We start from the raw sequence: 15,807 nt of genomic DNA, 5'->3' as shown, positions 1-15,807 counted from the left end.
GGGTAATTACGCGACTAGTGTCTTTGACCATGGTGTCCATTACGTGTCAAAATTGCCGCTGCTGTTTCTGTTGTATTGTAGTATACCGAGCAATTCTTTCTCTAAAGAGCCCAACTAACAACTCGCTGCTACATAAAAGGATGTGAACAGAGTGAGCTTGCAACACAGGATCGATTGCTGCAGGAGAAGGCCAGAAGGACATCTGTTATAAAGACTAGTCTGAAAGGCTCATAGGTTTATGATGTGTTTTCGGCATAGCTGCCATCGATAGGCGAAATCAAAGTAGTACGTCTACTGCTTGTAATAGCCGTTAAATTGATAATAATTACCACAGAAAGGTTGCAGATGAAAAACGGGCATGTATTCCTCAATGAAAGAATGTTTAAGTGTTCTTGTTTCTATAATCAAAATTGCACCAGGCCGCATGTAAAACTTTCCGTTACAACGTGCCTTTACATACTCAAACAGCATTACGCTGCTGCAGTTTCGAATGCTCTGGAAATTTCGTGCATAATGTAAAATAAACTGTAAACATAATCGTTTGTTGACTTCCACTGATATCGGCGTTGTTTGACAGTAATTACGTATTATGGTTGAAATGCCTTTTATATTCCAGTCTTTCAGTGAATTCTGTATACTAATCGTAGATATTATTGACTATGATATCACTGTGTGCTATGGTTGGCTACACCGTGGGCAGTTAGTTTGTGGGCGAGGTGTTAACTTATTGCAATGCGAGAAAGCTTTGAAGAAGCAAAAATGTGTAATATAGAGACGTTACAGTAATTTACGTCACTTAGGCATTAATAAATATTAATTAGGGTATAAGGCTGATTAATTTGGGTCGATCAGTTCGATAAATGTATGCGTATAAAAAAATTAATGATGGCAAGTAGAACAGGCTTGAAGGTAAACTTAACATCCAGCATGCTATATATACGCTTTAATAAATAGATTTACCGAAAAACGTTATTTCATGAGTAAGATGTATATTTAAGCGGTAAGCATTTCTTCTCAAAAGACTCTAGCCACAACATGAAAAGTAACTTTTAACCATTGTTTGTTACAAATACTTACATAGAAATAGTGATTTGATATAAACTAAAATGGGCATGTATTTCTGCTGTGCTGTCTGTCTGTTTAAATTGCTCTACTTTTTTAAACTAAAAAACTACCAACAGCTACCAGCGCCAGTACTGCAAAACCTGAGCTTTTGATCACTCCTCAGGAGATCTTTCCAACTTGCTTGGAAACTCAGTCTCAAAAGACGCCTTCCATCATCGGAGGGTCTGAGATGTTGAACCCAAAGGATCTGAGGATGTCGATTCGAAGGGAGAAGAAGCAAGTTCATTTCGACCCAAGTGCACAGGTATACTCAGGCCTTTGCACAATAAATCAAATATAGTTTTGAAAACTCATAGTCTCTCAGGTGTTTGTGTATTTATCTCTTTTGTATTTATACTGTCTTTTAGATAATTACTGTTTAACATGCATCCGAAAACTACACGGAATTGGTCCTCAAAGCCTTCATTATATTTTCTGTGTTTTTGAAATCGATTTAAAATGGGCATCCTACAAATATTGGATATCAAGAACAAAAACAAAAAAGGATGTGAAACGTGTTAGCTAGAGATGATGATGATGATCAAGTTAACTAGCCGAAGGCAATGTTTATTTCCAAATTTTAGAAAGAAATGAAACAAAAAGTAAATTTTCCTAGTAATAAACAATGTACACTTATTTGTTTGAGAAAATCATAAACTGATGCTACTGATTTTGCTTGTTTTTATCAATATCCACTTAATCAATATTACTACTAGCTTCATAAAATGCCTGCACTTCAAATTATTAACAATGGTGGTTAACCCTTGTTAAGTGCAAGATTAGCCAGTTAAAAGCTGAGTTACAAAAACCCGCTTATAAAGAGGCTTACGGAACATCCGAAATCAGTGCAACTTAGTCCAGTGCCTTTTGTTGATCGAGAATAGCTCTTACAAAACGTAAACAATTTCGCTAATCAATTGGCGGCCTTACGCATTGTAACAAATCGCTACCTAATCAAGCCAGTTACACGAGACAGCATGCTAAAGTTGAACAATTTTAAATTTAGAACTAACAACATTTGGGTAAACAGACCTTTGTGAAGGAAGCGGCATTCGTCACTCAAACTGAATATTGCCCAAAAATAGCGCAGAGTTTGCCGCCTTAACAATGCCAATCTCGTATTCGATCCAAATACATACTTCGACGATTATGTAGGCTTTGTTAAAGTTGGGCGCTTTTACTTTGTGAAACTTTTTTGTGATGTTCTCAACTCGAAACTATGACGCTTTTTACTCTTCTTTATTATATTACTTATAGAATGATCTTTTTTGCTAAGGTCCAGAGAAGTTCCCCTAAAGAAGTTACTACCCTTACAAATTACATTTTAATTGAATTTCAGCCACAGTCGAAGCCGTCGGCTATGTTTGAAATTACAGCAAAATGGATCCGTTCAGGCGAAATCGTATCTGTTAGAGAAAGTCTCAAAAATAGGTCTCTCAATCCAGAAGAAAAGGACGAGGTAAGTGATCGTTGTCGAAGCAAGATGCACACAACGTAATGAATATCATTACGCCGCCTCAAAAAATTACTGTGTAGTGTTTACAAGAGTCCGTTTATTGTTTTTGCTAAATGCTGTTAAGACACTGTAAGCTTTACTTTTTTATCGAGTGATAATGTAAGACAGGGAGAGGGGCAGAGCTTTTCAATTACTGCACTCAAATAAACTTTACTTATTCATCTTCTAGTGAAATACTTCATATACACAAGTCAACTACATAAAATCCTCGGATCGAGGTGAGTATATAGAACCATTAAAATTCTTATGGGTTAAAAAAAACCATATGGGTGATACGAGTCCTATTGAGTTTGTAAGACTAATCTGAGAGATTTGTCAGATGTCCTGAACATCAAAAGGCAACGAGCGATACGATATTTATCCGCGTCCGTCCTATGATGTGCTGCATGTGTATCATTTACACGTATCGTCAGGAATTTTCTGCAAAATTCACGATGAACTTTATGCATGGCAAAGTGAATGGGACATGTCTATTTAGCTATTTCGTTCTTTCCCGCTTGTTGTTTTTCATCGCAAAAGAAACCCTTATCTGTTTTCGCGAATAATTGCTCGCCGACTCTAAGCTTGGCTTTAAAGGTTATCGTTGGAAGCTCAAGGTGAGGACGTAGATCCTAGGAGAGCTCAGGTGATTCGCCTAGGGGATACATGAGGCGATTTCGGGTCATTTTGTGTAGTTCCAATGCTCTTTTAAAGAAAAACGTTGACCCTATTTAATTGTTTGAGGTTCTCCTCTGATAGATTTTACCATAGACTGCGATCGGAACTACCTTGAAGTCGAACAAGCTTCGAATTCGAATTCTCCATATAACAGACTCACTAAATCATCTACATACAAGATGACTTCGACGAATTTCCTCGACCCTTTTATTTGATCACGGAGGCTTCATAAAAAGATAGATATCAAGAGTGGGCTTAGGTTGTACCCCTGAGCCAGGCCAGTTGTCTGTGTGAAAAGTGAGACTTCGGCCACTTTGTCATCGATGCTTATTCTGTTCTCCTGTAGAATCGCAACGAGAAGATTAAGTACGTTCACAGGGACACCCATCTTGACCAACATGAACTGAACCTCCTCTATGGGAGTAGAGTCAACGGCTGCCTTGAAGTTGACGAGCATCGCGTATAGCGGATCGCGCAACGTAACCAGTGTTTTCTTGACATTGTTCATCAAAGTCTTGCGCGCCATTTCTATATAGCGTTCTTTCCGCAACCCATGTTGCTTCTCTGAGATAACGTGTATGCTTTCTAAATAGCTATTTAGTTTTTTAATTAGCATGTCAGAGAGCAGTGTATAACAAATGCTTTACTTTGCTATTCCCCGTTATGATGATGGCGCGGTTGGGTCGTTTTCTCGCTTAGGGATCACTACCAGAATAGCACTTCTTTGCTGGACTGGGAGTGCATTAATGTAGAAATATTCATTAAATAAAACGACAGTGTATTTGAGGTGCTCGTTGCAGACCCTACCTGGACCGGGAAGCATCTTGTTGCGTAGGTTTCCAAGATCTTGCATTAGTTCCTGCACTACTGTTTTGTTAAGGGGTGTCCCGTGGTATTGAGATTTCTTCTTGCCAGATTGTAGCCTTTGTGACGCGTACATTTTTCGACAAACCGTCTTAAAATCAGAAACTAATGGGTAGAACTAAGGCTGTATTTTGACCATAAGTCTAAGGGCCATTTAGGCCCTCCAGTATTTGGAGTGCCCAGCCCGCCTGAAGGGTTACTGTACTGTTGTCTTCTAAGTGTTACTGAGTCCGTTCTCGCCAGAACCTTGAAGATGCATGGTAGAATGTAAGTAGTGGACTTGTTTGGTTAGATTTAGGATGAAACACATAATTGTATTCAAAGAAGACTACCCGTTGGAAATGAAAATATATTATTTAATAGAGGATACTGTGTTTTGAAGCTGTCCGTATGTGAATACCGATCAAAAAAGATCGTATAGTGTTAGACAAATGAAGCCATTCGTTATGGTACCCATACGGAGTCAACTATTTGGTTGCGGTTTCAGAATGGACAGACCTTATTAATGCTGGCTGCTCAAAATGGACAGGCTTCATTGTGCGAGGACCTTCTACGGCACGGGTGGGATCCGCAGGCTGAAGACCAGGATGGCTGGACCGCCCTTCACAACGCCGCTAAAGAAGGTTTTCTTGATGTTGCCGTACTACTCGTCACACACAATGCCAGCGTGGACTGCCGAGACGGGGTAAGTAACTATTTCGTGCGATAATACGAATAACTTAAATTGCAATTGTAATCACTAATAGCGGAAAGTATCAATTGTTGATTAGAGATTATAAGAATAATATCTTTGTAAAATTAGTGAAATTATCCAAAGAAACTAACGTCAACTTGCTGAACATACCTGACTTGCAGACTGGCTGGACTCCTCTTATGTGGGCTTGTTATCACGGTGATACACAGATCGCTCGTTTTCTTATTGACAACGGAGCGTTTGTTAATGTACACGATGCATACCATATGTCAGCGCTCATTTGGGCTTCAGGCAGGGGTCATCTGGAAATTGTCGAGATGCTCCTGCAACATGGTGCCAAAGTTAATGCAGGCGATAAGTTTGGCTCGACGGCCTTAATTTGGGCGGCTCGCAAGGGCTCTGGGCCAATTGTTGAAAAGCTACTTGAACACGGTGCCAATGTAGATACGGCGGGTATGTTCTCTTGGACATCTTTAATCGTGGCCACGAAAGGCAACTACGTTGACATTGCGGGCCAGTTACTCGAACATAGGCCTAATGTAAATGCAGTGGACGCAGATGGGTATACAGCTCTGGCAATTTGTTGTAAGGAAGGCTATACAGAAATTGCTACGCGCTTGCTAGCAGCCGGCGCGTATGTCAACATGGTGGATAAGGGCGGTGATACAAACCTCATTCATGCAGCAAAAGTCGGGAACCTATCCGTAGTTGATGTACTGCTGAAAAGACACGCAGACATTGATATTCAAGGTTCAGACAAAAAGACCGCTTTGTATTGGGCTGTCGAGAAGGGTCACGTCGAGGTAGTTAAGAGTTTGCTGGCACACAACCCAAACCTAGAATTGGCTACAAAGGACGGCGACACGCCGCTGATGCGTGCCACAAGAAATCGGAACCTCGAATTGGCATGTATTATATACCTATGCTATTACTAACTGTTTATATTGAATACTGGACAGATGCGCGGCGCATGCGTTTGTAAAAGTCTATCAAGTAAAAAAGCCCTTATTTGTGTTTCTCGATCATTGGGCTTTGATATTTATGCTTAGTTATTTATAGGATAGAATGCTAATGGTTTCAGACACAGCTAAAACACTCATTTAAATGCGATATATATGGAGATAATGAACGAATTTTTCCATATCTCATCCGCAGGTGACTTTACTGATAGAACGCAAGAATCCAGCCAAAGGTAGCGCCTGTGATAAGCGCGGCGACACAGCCTTGCACATTGCTATGAGAGCACGCTCGAAGGCTATATGCGAAGTGTTATTACGAAACCCCAAAAATGGCCATCTCCTTTATCGGCCCAACAAAAGTGGAGAAACCCCTTATAACATCGATGCCGCCCAACAGAAAAGTATTCTTCAGCAAATATTTGGTGCACGAAAATTGAACACCCATGAAGAGAACGAAAACATGCTAGGGTTTGTATGCGAACATTCGATTCCTTCTTTATGTATTTCATTCACATGAGCACATTAGTTAACTCAAATATTTTTAATTCAATAACTTTAGTGATCTTAATTACGCCTCAAAAGCTCAAGTTGATTTTGGTTCATTGTTCTGTATAGAGCTAAACACACTCACAGAGTGATCTTCGATTCTTCTGTAAGATTTAAATTCCAACCGAAGCCAACCTAAATTTTCGTTTCAAATAACTTCTAATTGAGTAGCCATTACTGTATTATAGTAAAAGCATCTCTGAATGCGTTGCAGGTACGATCTATATAGTAGTTCGTTGGCTGATATTCTAAGTGAACCTTCGTTGACCCTTCCAATTACCGTTGGCCTGTATGCCCGTTGGGGATCTGGGAAAGGTTTCCTCTTGAACAAACTGGAGAATGAACTTCGCTCGTACGGATTCCAATGGTTGGAGCAAAGTTTGAAGTACACCTGGGTACTTTTTATAACTGTCTCAGTGTGCTCAATTTTACTCGGTTACATTTTAGGTCAGTTAACTTTGATCCATTAACTTTTAAGCACCTTACTTACTTTATATATTCCTGCGCGATTTACTTCGCACCTCAAGGCAATAGATTAAGAACAAATCGCGCATTATTATCCTTGAGGAAGGGTACTGAAATAAAGATAGAAACCAGACTGTCTGGCTTGAACACTCACAGGATGAACCGTGCACTGTTAATCATCTGTTGTTGTTGTGTTGTCCTGTCCCTCCTTTCAAGTAGGTGTGGCGACCCAATGGTGGATAGTTGCCTTCGCCACTTCTGTGTGCTCAGTAATTCTTTCGTACGGTGCTTTCTATCTGATGCGCTATGGGTCTCGACACTACGACTGGGGATGGGCGTTCGAATTGGGCGCTCGTTTAGACGAACTTCTCGCAGATCTAAAACGTGTTCTACAGGTGTTGTTCTGCCACCCAGGCAGTAGCCTAGGAGCAAAAGACAGCTCTATTCCAGTGCGGTTTATTTTCGCAAGCCAGACAAAAGTCAGCAGTTCCGGGCACGGTGGCGCTAGTATAGCATATCTAATGGTCTCCATGTATCAGGCCCTAGAGGAAGAATTCGGGTAAGGAGAGCTGAACTACCCAGTAAGAACTTGTTCAAAATAATCATTTTATTAGTTTCACTTCTATCATGAATAATTAGTGAGCTAGAAGTGCACCTAAACAAAGAGCGGGTATATGTATCTAAATATATATATATATATATATATATACACGCATCTGTCGGAAACTGATGACAAAGATTCTTCAGTCATGAGCAAGTAAAGTTTTAACAAGTCCCATTCATAAACTGGCAAGATACTGAATGATATTCAAAGACATTTCATAATCTACGATTTATTAAAATGCACGAAGACAATTCCTGTAAATCCTATAAAAAATAAAATAAACTGTGAATTCTCCTAACTTATATTACGAAGCCACTAGACCCACCTGTGCAATATGAATAGGAAACAGTAAACACATAGCCACATAGCCACTAGTATCGCTAAACTAGGCATTGCAGGACCCTATGAAATTACCAGGTCTGTTTAATGTAACAGCATATAAGTGCTTTCCTAAGTTCTTAGTGCATTACTTTTGTTTACTGCCTACCGTTGTTTAAACGGAATTGCCAGTGAGGGCATTCTTGGCAGCGGTGAACCTTATGAATAGATTGCAGTGTTATTGATTTCTATTTTTTCAATCATCATCTATACTTTTATAATATTTAAAGATGAATCAATTTCTATAGAACTTACAAAATTAACGCCTTGTGCGCTTGAACTTTGCAATTTTTCTTTCGATATGCAGGTATTTTACGACGCGACTTTATCGAGCCCTTCGGCCAAAAACGTCTGGCTCATCATCTTGGACATTTCGTCGCATGTGCTGTTTACCTTACTGGCTCGTCTGTGTTCTGACGGTGCTCTGTCTGATGGTTGCCGTTGAGTTGTTGATATCTTCCAAGCATAAAGGCAAAAAGGATGCGAGCATCTTAATTGGTCTCATGATATCATTTGCATCAATTGTTGGTGTTGTTTTTATTGCCAATTTGTATACGTGGTTAAAGATGGCAGCCTCTTTGTTTATGTCCTATGAACGAACAATTCATCGCTATATGGCCCGAGTCGATAGCTCTGTGCAGGGCGGCTATTCAGAGGTGCTGAAGTCTGAGGTAAAAGTTATATGTGACCTGATCCATTGTATGGATTCATTTATGGACAAACAGACGCGACTAGTTATCATCGTCGACGGACTCGATTCCTGTGAGCAGACAAAAGTGCTGAGCGTGCTCGATGCGGTTAACGTAATGCTTTCGGATCCGGGTATGCCATTCGTTATCATTCTCGCCGTAGACCCACACATTGTCATCAAAGCCGTGGAGTCCAACGTTAGTCGTGTTATCCACAATCCATCACTGAGCGGTTTTGACTATCTACGCAACATAGTCCATCTTCCTTTCTACCTACAGAATTCGGGTCTACGAAAGGTCCGCGCCGCAGCCCGTTCGGCTCAACTCAATAAAAGGTCCATGAAAGACCGTGGCGAAGAGTGGGAAAAAGATGGTTTAGCATCTCGTCGAGTTAGCAATTGCAGCGCCGTTGAGATCAAGACAAAGAGAACGTCAACAAAAGGCAACTATAAACTGCGCTCGAGTGAAAGCATAGCCAGTAGCATTGGCAACATTCATCAGCGCTCGACAGGCGCTGCCGGGGGCGCTGATTTAACGAAAGTGCTGTTGAATGACGATTATTTCAGCGATATTAATCCCCGTTCGATGCGTCGTCTTATGAATATTCTCCATGTGACTGGCCGTTTAATGAGAGCATTTAATATCGATTTCAATTGGTTAGTGGCAGTATTGATGCTTTAATGGAGCTTGCTTATAATGAAAACAATAGTAATATTCGAGTTTTCATTAAAAATTAGGACAATTAACTCAAAATCTAATTAGCTTTTGTTCTAGGTATCACCTTGCCTCATGGGTAAACATCACTGAACAATGGCCCTGTCAGGCTTCGTGGTTGATACATTATTGTGAAACGCACGAGCAAGAAGTCGACGACAACGTAACGTTACGCGCTCTTTTTGACAAAATTCGCGTTGGCATGCCAATGACGAAAGAAATAGAGGAGTTACAAAATATGGACCATGATATCAAAAAAATGGAATTGTGCCTCTCCCTTAACTCGCAGGCACTACAGGTTGGCAATTTACGAATGTTCGTTCCGTTTGCTATCAACCTCGACCCATACATACGGCGAGTCCTTCAAGACGTATATTTTTCTAGAGTGGAACAGGACAGCTCGGGCAAAATGGGAATAATTGCTGGTTGTCCATTTTCTGGGCAGGGCTTCCAAAGGAAGGTCAGTACTGCTCATTCATTGCGGAATGGCCCGTGGGGCATGTCACCTCTTGCGGCAGACCCACGTTATCTACAAGGGGTGGTTCAACAATCCGCTATTCAACAACAACAGCAGCAAACGCTACAACAACCGATGTACTGCACGCCCCAGCCTTACAACCGTAGGTATTAACTCCACACGTTTAATCGCGATGCTCTGTGGAACAGATAGGAAGCCTACTTGCGTACAAAATAGTGTTATTTGAACATTCGTCCATTTAAACAACGTTCCATGACCAGGCCGCATCAATTACGAGGCTTATGATCACGAAAATTATGTTTATTTACAGCAATGATGTCGCCCTTCATGTATTATCCGCCAAATTCTTCAAATGCTCTTCCACTACCTCTCCTGCGACAATCGGGCCGACCAGTGAGTAGTTTAAACTAATTCCTGTCTAACTAATTGGCAGTTACTCGCTGTTGGATGCTTTAAAGATCTGAAAAAGGTCTAAAGCCTAAAGCATGTTATACTTCGTAAGATGCTACACCAATGCGCATTTAAATTCGATTGCAGTTATCATTCCCAGAGCGTTTAAGCGCGCAGACTAAGGATGGTATATGCAAGATGCTTAGCTGTCTGGATGGACTCAGTTCAGCCAATCTATCTGCGTACCAGGAGTCTATCAACAAGCACAATATCAATGGGAGAGTGTTACTTAGCTGCGACCTTCAAGAGCTAAAAGTCGTACTAAATATGAATTTTGGTGATTGGGAGATTTTTCGTATGCACATCCTGCAATTGCGTGCAGCCGAAATTAGTGCTCTTGTTGAGTCACCTTTAGATGAAAGCAATGGTTTAGGTCAGCAGCAGCAATTACATGAATGGAATGACAAGACTGAGCGACAAGACAGGGATTCATTAGGCAGTCATTCAAGGCCAAGCACAGCTGTTAAAAATGACGAACGCGGATCTGAACGGGAGTCATCAGCTAAATGCCATCGAAAACCTCCTACTGCAGTGAAGAACACCACATCTCTTGAAAAACAGGTAATAAACGCAAAATTTTCTAGCAGCGATGTCAGTGGCAACGAAGCAATGATATCTGGTCCATCAGATCAATGTCTAGCCGTCATCTCTAAAGATAGCAGAAGTGCCAAATCGTATAGAGCTATTTTAAGCAGTAAAAGAACGCTCTATTCTATCGAAATCAATAGCACTACAAGAGGCTTCTACGGTTTACGTATGTGATAGATATGATATTACGTTTTATATCGCGCCCTAAATCTCGCGACATCCATGAATTCTTAGCGTTACCGCGAACCAGACATCACACAGATGTTTTCTTAATTTTAACAGCATTAACCATACCATTGTTCAATTATGGTGCGTTAAACTATTATTAGCAAACATACAGTCTGTTAAATGAATTACGGCCTAACGATAATTTAGGTAACTATGGAAGACAGCATGATCTTGGGAGCTCTGGAAACACTCAATGAAGAAGCTCCGGAAGATGGCTGCCATATTCGTGAACTGGGATCAGTTGCTACCAGTCTATCACCTATCCTATCCGACGAGGAGTCTGTTCCGTCACCGTCCGAGTCGGCGAGCTCAGACCCTTGTCCAACACCTCTTTGTCCCCAACAGGTACCGGCAAGCGCTCGACTGCACGTACCTTCGGGCGATGATGGCTCCAATGCAGAACTCGACTTTGTCTATATACACAAGACCGGCAATAGTCGATACAGGTACTTCCCATTTACTAAGCCAAACATTAATCGTACAAAAAATTACTGACAATACATATTTATGAATGGGATCGTTAAAGAGATGGGCCGTGAGGGCTTGCAGCTTTCATAACATGGTGATCCCTTTTCCGTGATTCGGCGTCAGCTTGAATTCCCTATCAACGTCCGTGCCCGACATAGAGTGGGGCACCGGCGGTGGGGGAAATACTGGAAGTGCCTTCTCGACTTCTGGCGGTGGTGCTAGCAGCGGCCTCGCCCCAACGCCAGCGCAGGGGATCGCAGCTCCTGCTGCCCACGGCCTCAGTATCCCAACACAGAACGCCACTCTCGTTTCGGCGCCACCCAGTATCGCGTCGAGTCCATCGGTAAGGAAGTATTATTAATTATGTTTCTAATAACCGTTTAAATACAGATTAATACTGCCATCAGAATAAGTGGAAGCAATACCACAGAGTTATCATTAGACCCATTAAATATTACACTTTTTGATATGGCTATTTGCTACTCTTTTCTAACTCTGCATATATCTTTTTTTCATTTTGCAAATGTCTAGAATGTTTCTGCAATAGTAAAAACTCTCATCGTATTCCGATAGTAATTTACGAAAACGGCTGCTTTCAAGCTGGCAGCAATCATCGTTATTGTATAACACGTAACAAGTATAAGTTTGTTTGTTCTGTTTGATATGCTGATTGTTTACAATAACAAGTGCACATCTGCCTAGCGTCGTCCTTACAAACCTTCGACAAAAAATGACTGGCTACATATGATAAGGGTTTCCATGTAAAAAGGTGTGAGTCTATACTTTGTGGGTTCGGAATATATATACTTTTTTTTTTCTAAATGTCCTTGATTTGGAAATTCTACCAAAATACAGCGGACAATTTTAAAATTAAAGAACCCTAAAATTTGCTAGTACTGCTAACCAACGCAATTTTAATACTGCCACCACCGCTGAAAGTACGAAGATGGTATTGAAACTTTAATTAAAGGCAATTCAAAATAAACCATAGTAGCTTTAGTATACATAAATAGTTCTGTGGAAGATTATGCGACTGGTGGAATCAAATGAAATTAAAGCAATATATGTATACGCAGTTTCAAAGAGACTTAGGTTTGCTTTTCTTTTCCGAGATACAACATAGCTTGAAGACCTCAGTCACAAATAAAAATTAATGAATGTGATTATGACCAATTATATGACTAACATCAGTTTAATGTACCCTTTTCTAAAAGTTGGCTTGGCGAATAAATCCTATTTCGCTCGTATTGAAATCTTGCACTTCTCTTCACGATTTTTTGTATTAAGGTTCCTTCAATCTTCAGGATGGCGTATGTAACACGCGAAAGCTATTCCTCTATGTAGATCTATGTATTGCTTTTAAGAAAGTTGGAAGCGCATGGATAGTAAGGAACACTAAATAATATTTAAGAGCCAAACAAGAGCATTCTTTACAAAAATCACCTCAATGCAACCTAGTTGCTCACAAAAACGCTTCTTTTGAAAACGTATACCTAAGAAATCCGAAAATTGTTCTCACAAATAATATAATTTCGCTTCTCTAAGTAAATTTGTCTTTTGAGTAGACGAAAATAGACGAATAGACATTCTCGACTACCGCCCTTGTTTCAGTCTTGTCAGACTTTAAGCAAATCTTTAACGCAAAAAAATGCCATTATTGCATTAACTCGCGTAACTCATAAAAACAGAACAATAAATGTTTGTTACTGCCTTACATACCGTGTAGTAACAAGGTTTTCAACTTTTAATGTTGGCTCGGCTAACTATATTGGCGGGAGCTCCATATTTGCCAATTTAGATCGAATCAATGATCACGAATCTCATAAAAAAAAGGCCATAAAATTTATTTTCAAACAGGCTCGAATTAGGTTCGAACTGAAAGTCTAATTCAACGCTTGGCCCAACATAAGAGATTCCGATACCCACCTCTGTTTTTGGCGTTTTTTGGATCTACATTTTTACACAAAATGGAAGAAAAGACTTTAGTAACCGCTAGGTATTCCACAATTAGCTAGCGTTTATTCATTCCCTGGCCTAAATTATTTCGCAGATCTTTGACATATCATTTGCAATCATTACCGTTTTCTGGGCACTCTGCACCTGGATTACTTTCAGTGCTAAAGGAATCTCTCTTAGATACGTCAATCCAGTTGCCTCTGGTTGTCGACGACATAGAGGACTATTAAAATCATACCTTTTATTTGCATATGCTTTTCTTTCAAATCAACTCGTTGGCAAGAACACGAGTCTCCAACCAACTTATGACTACAAAATTGCCCAAAATGTACCCCGCGGTGGAAATGTTTGTTATTGGTTTCTAACTGCCCTTTGAAGGGTGACTCATTCTCCCTATTGGTAAATCCAACATATCAAAATACTGATTAGAGCATAACCATTCTAAAACCTTATAGGACATCTTAATACACGTTTAAAGAAGCTTTCGTCTTAATTCCCTTGCTGTTCATCAGAGGAGTTCATGGGTCACCATGAATATCAAAACATCTAATTCGTTAATTTTAGAGTTTGTAGCTGTGCGGTTTTTTAGCTGGTGTGGGTATCATAATCTTGGATGAACTGATTTTATCGAGCCTGGCAGTACTTCCTCAAGTTTAGCAGCCTAAAATTTTCTTAGGGCTTGTGGTATAGTGTAATCTAAGCCAACATATTTTCGTCTTAGTCTGGCCAACCGTTAGTCCCTGCACGAGGAAGTTCTCCAGGACTTGGTCAAGACCCCCGTGCCTTAAGAAACAAGCTTCTGGATTCTGTCACAGGCTCACCAAAAACTCCACGACGCAACCGCGACTCCGGTAAGTCTTACTTAACTATGACCGGACTATCCAGTCACGGTAGTAATTCTGTAATGATAGCTTAACTAAAATTTTTCTTTTCCTTTTATAATCCCATGTTCGATAAACTTAAAAAAATAAAAATGGAAATCTTTTATACTATGCAGTCATCTACGTTACTCGACTTGTGGAAAATCTTATTGTCCTTCGACAATTATTACCATCGCGACCTTTAGTATGCTAAGAAATTATGAGAAGTTATGAGCATCTCTATGCTTACACAGTAAGTCTATAATTTATGACACCGATGTACACGAACCACATGCGGAGTCACTTTTGGTGCTTCGTATGTGTTTCGTGCGCTTTTATAGGCATATATATAGGCGGACAGGCGTTATACTGCCATTCCACATCAGCAGTGCCATATAAGAAATGGCAAATAAATGATAGTAACCAAGGAATTAAGCAGGCCGCACAACAAATGCGCAAACAAATATTGTGTGATTGCTTTGATTCTTTATCAGTGCCCTTATATTGTATAAATAAGACACTAGCTTTACCCAGTTTATGGTTTAGTAAACCAGTGACTATCAAAAATAATACGCTATTTGTTTTGCTAATGATTATTTCAGCTATCAAACCACCTTCTTCTCTAACAATCGTCGAAGGAATTCCCACTGAAGACGAGAAGAAGCCTCTACTCAGCGAAATGTCAGTTACGGCAAAGCCTTGAATACTATCTGGTAGGAAATATGAAATGGTCTGAATTCGAATACGACTCTGGACGCTTCAGTTTGCCAGCAAGACTAGCAAAAAAATTGATTCTTCTGTCCTGTGAAATTTAAAAAAACATCTTCGAAATTTGAATAAACTGTCGTTAAATCAGTTATATGTACCCTGCTAAGCATCTTATTCCTTGGAGGATATAGACGCTTAGCACAAACGTACTTTTTAACGTATGGCTGGGTATAAACTCTGGGCTAGTTACTGGTCATAGATGTGGGCAAGAGCTTCATATTACTATAATGTATGTGTCGTGCGTCGGCATTACAGGGAACCGGTAGATTTGCCCCCTAGGGGTGTTCAGCCACAATCGGCTGAATCTAGAAGGCAACACTTCGGACGCCAGTTCTCAATCAAAGAGGATGACGTAGATCGCTCCAGGTAAACTGCAGGATCGATGATTCTTAATACTTAGAGCTTTATTGGGATTCTCCGACTTCTTGTTTCTTTTTCGTACACGAAACCCTACTTACTATCATTAATTGGCCTGCTCTCCTCGATTTCAACTCGTCTGTTTCCCGTCTATAACTACCTTAATTCGGCCTATATCACTAGTTTGCAGGTACCTTTTCGCACCCAATAATTAACATTTGATCATTCATCGTATAACAAGCAAACACTTATGTATGAGTCTACATATTCGGCATGCTGCGAGCTAACGCTATCGAGCTTACATGTGAGCAAATCTAACACACTTTACGTATGGATAGAACAGTACATAGAATAAGTCACCTCAGCTGTCTCAGACTTGACAAGGGGGTTCCGCGCAATAATCACTTCAGCAGCAGCAGCACAGATTGCTCGACGTCACTGTGTGATTTAACATCCTTATCATC

General features: G+C 40.3%; 1 protein-coding gene across 5 annotated transcripts in view; it reads left to right on the top strand.

Annotated features, from left to right (window-relative positions):
* The window catches only part of Arms (Ankyrin repeat-rich membrane spanning), a 32,543-nt gene that overhangs the window by 14,260 nt on the left and 2,476 nt on the right, over window positions 1–15,807 (top strand). For 2 of the 5 annotated variants that reach the window (XM_022831502.2, XM_022831515.2), the window contains 16 exons: window positions 1,182–1,369; window positions 2,444–2,563; window positions 4,629–4,826; window positions 4,997–5,740; window positions 5,991–6,262; window positions 6,555–6,787; window positions 7,025–7,364; window positions 8,095–9,132; window positions 9,239–9,810; window positions 9,979–10,061; window positions 10,206–10,679; window positions 11,082–11,380; window positions 11,526–11,745; window positions 14,080–14,209; window positions 14,821–14,899; window positions 15,242–15,352. In XM_022831502.2, coding sequence (XP_022687237.1) covers window positions 1,182–1,369; window positions 2,444–2,563; window positions 4,629–4,826; window positions 4,997–5,740; window positions 5,991–6,262; window positions 6,555–6,787; window positions 7,025–7,364; window positions 8,095–9,132; window positions 9,239–9,810; window positions 9,979–10,061; window positions 10,206–10,679; window positions 11,082–11,380; window positions 11,526–11,745; window positions 14,080–14,209; window positions 14,821–14,899; window positions 15,242–15,352 — 5,101 coding nt within the window. Of the gene's footprint in view, window positions 1–1,181; window positions 1,370–2,443; window positions 2,564–4,628; window positions 4,827–4,996; window positions 5,741–5,990; window positions 6,263–6,554; window positions 6,788–7,024; window positions 7,365–8,094; window positions 9,133–9,238; window positions 9,811–9,978; window positions 10,062–10,205; window positions 10,680–11,081; window positions 11,381–11,525; window positions 11,746–14,079; window positions 14,210–14,820; window positions 14,932–15,241; window positions 15,353–15,807 lie in introns of those variants that run through there. The other 3 variants (XM_022831509.2, XM_022831527.2, XM_022831520.2) reach the window with 3 other exon arrangements.

Source organism: Varroa jacobsoni, unplaced genomic scaffold, assembly GCF_002532875.2.
Source record: "Varroa jacobsoni isolate VJ856 unplaced genomic scaffold, vjacob_1.0 scaffold_33, whole genome shotgun sequence".
Taxonomy (NCBI): Eukaryota; Metazoa; Arthropoda; class Arachnida; order Mesostigmata; family Varroidae; genus Varroa; species Varroa jacobsoni.
Note: the sequence above shows the minus strand (reverse complement) of the source record. Positions and strands in the feature narration are given on the sequence as shown.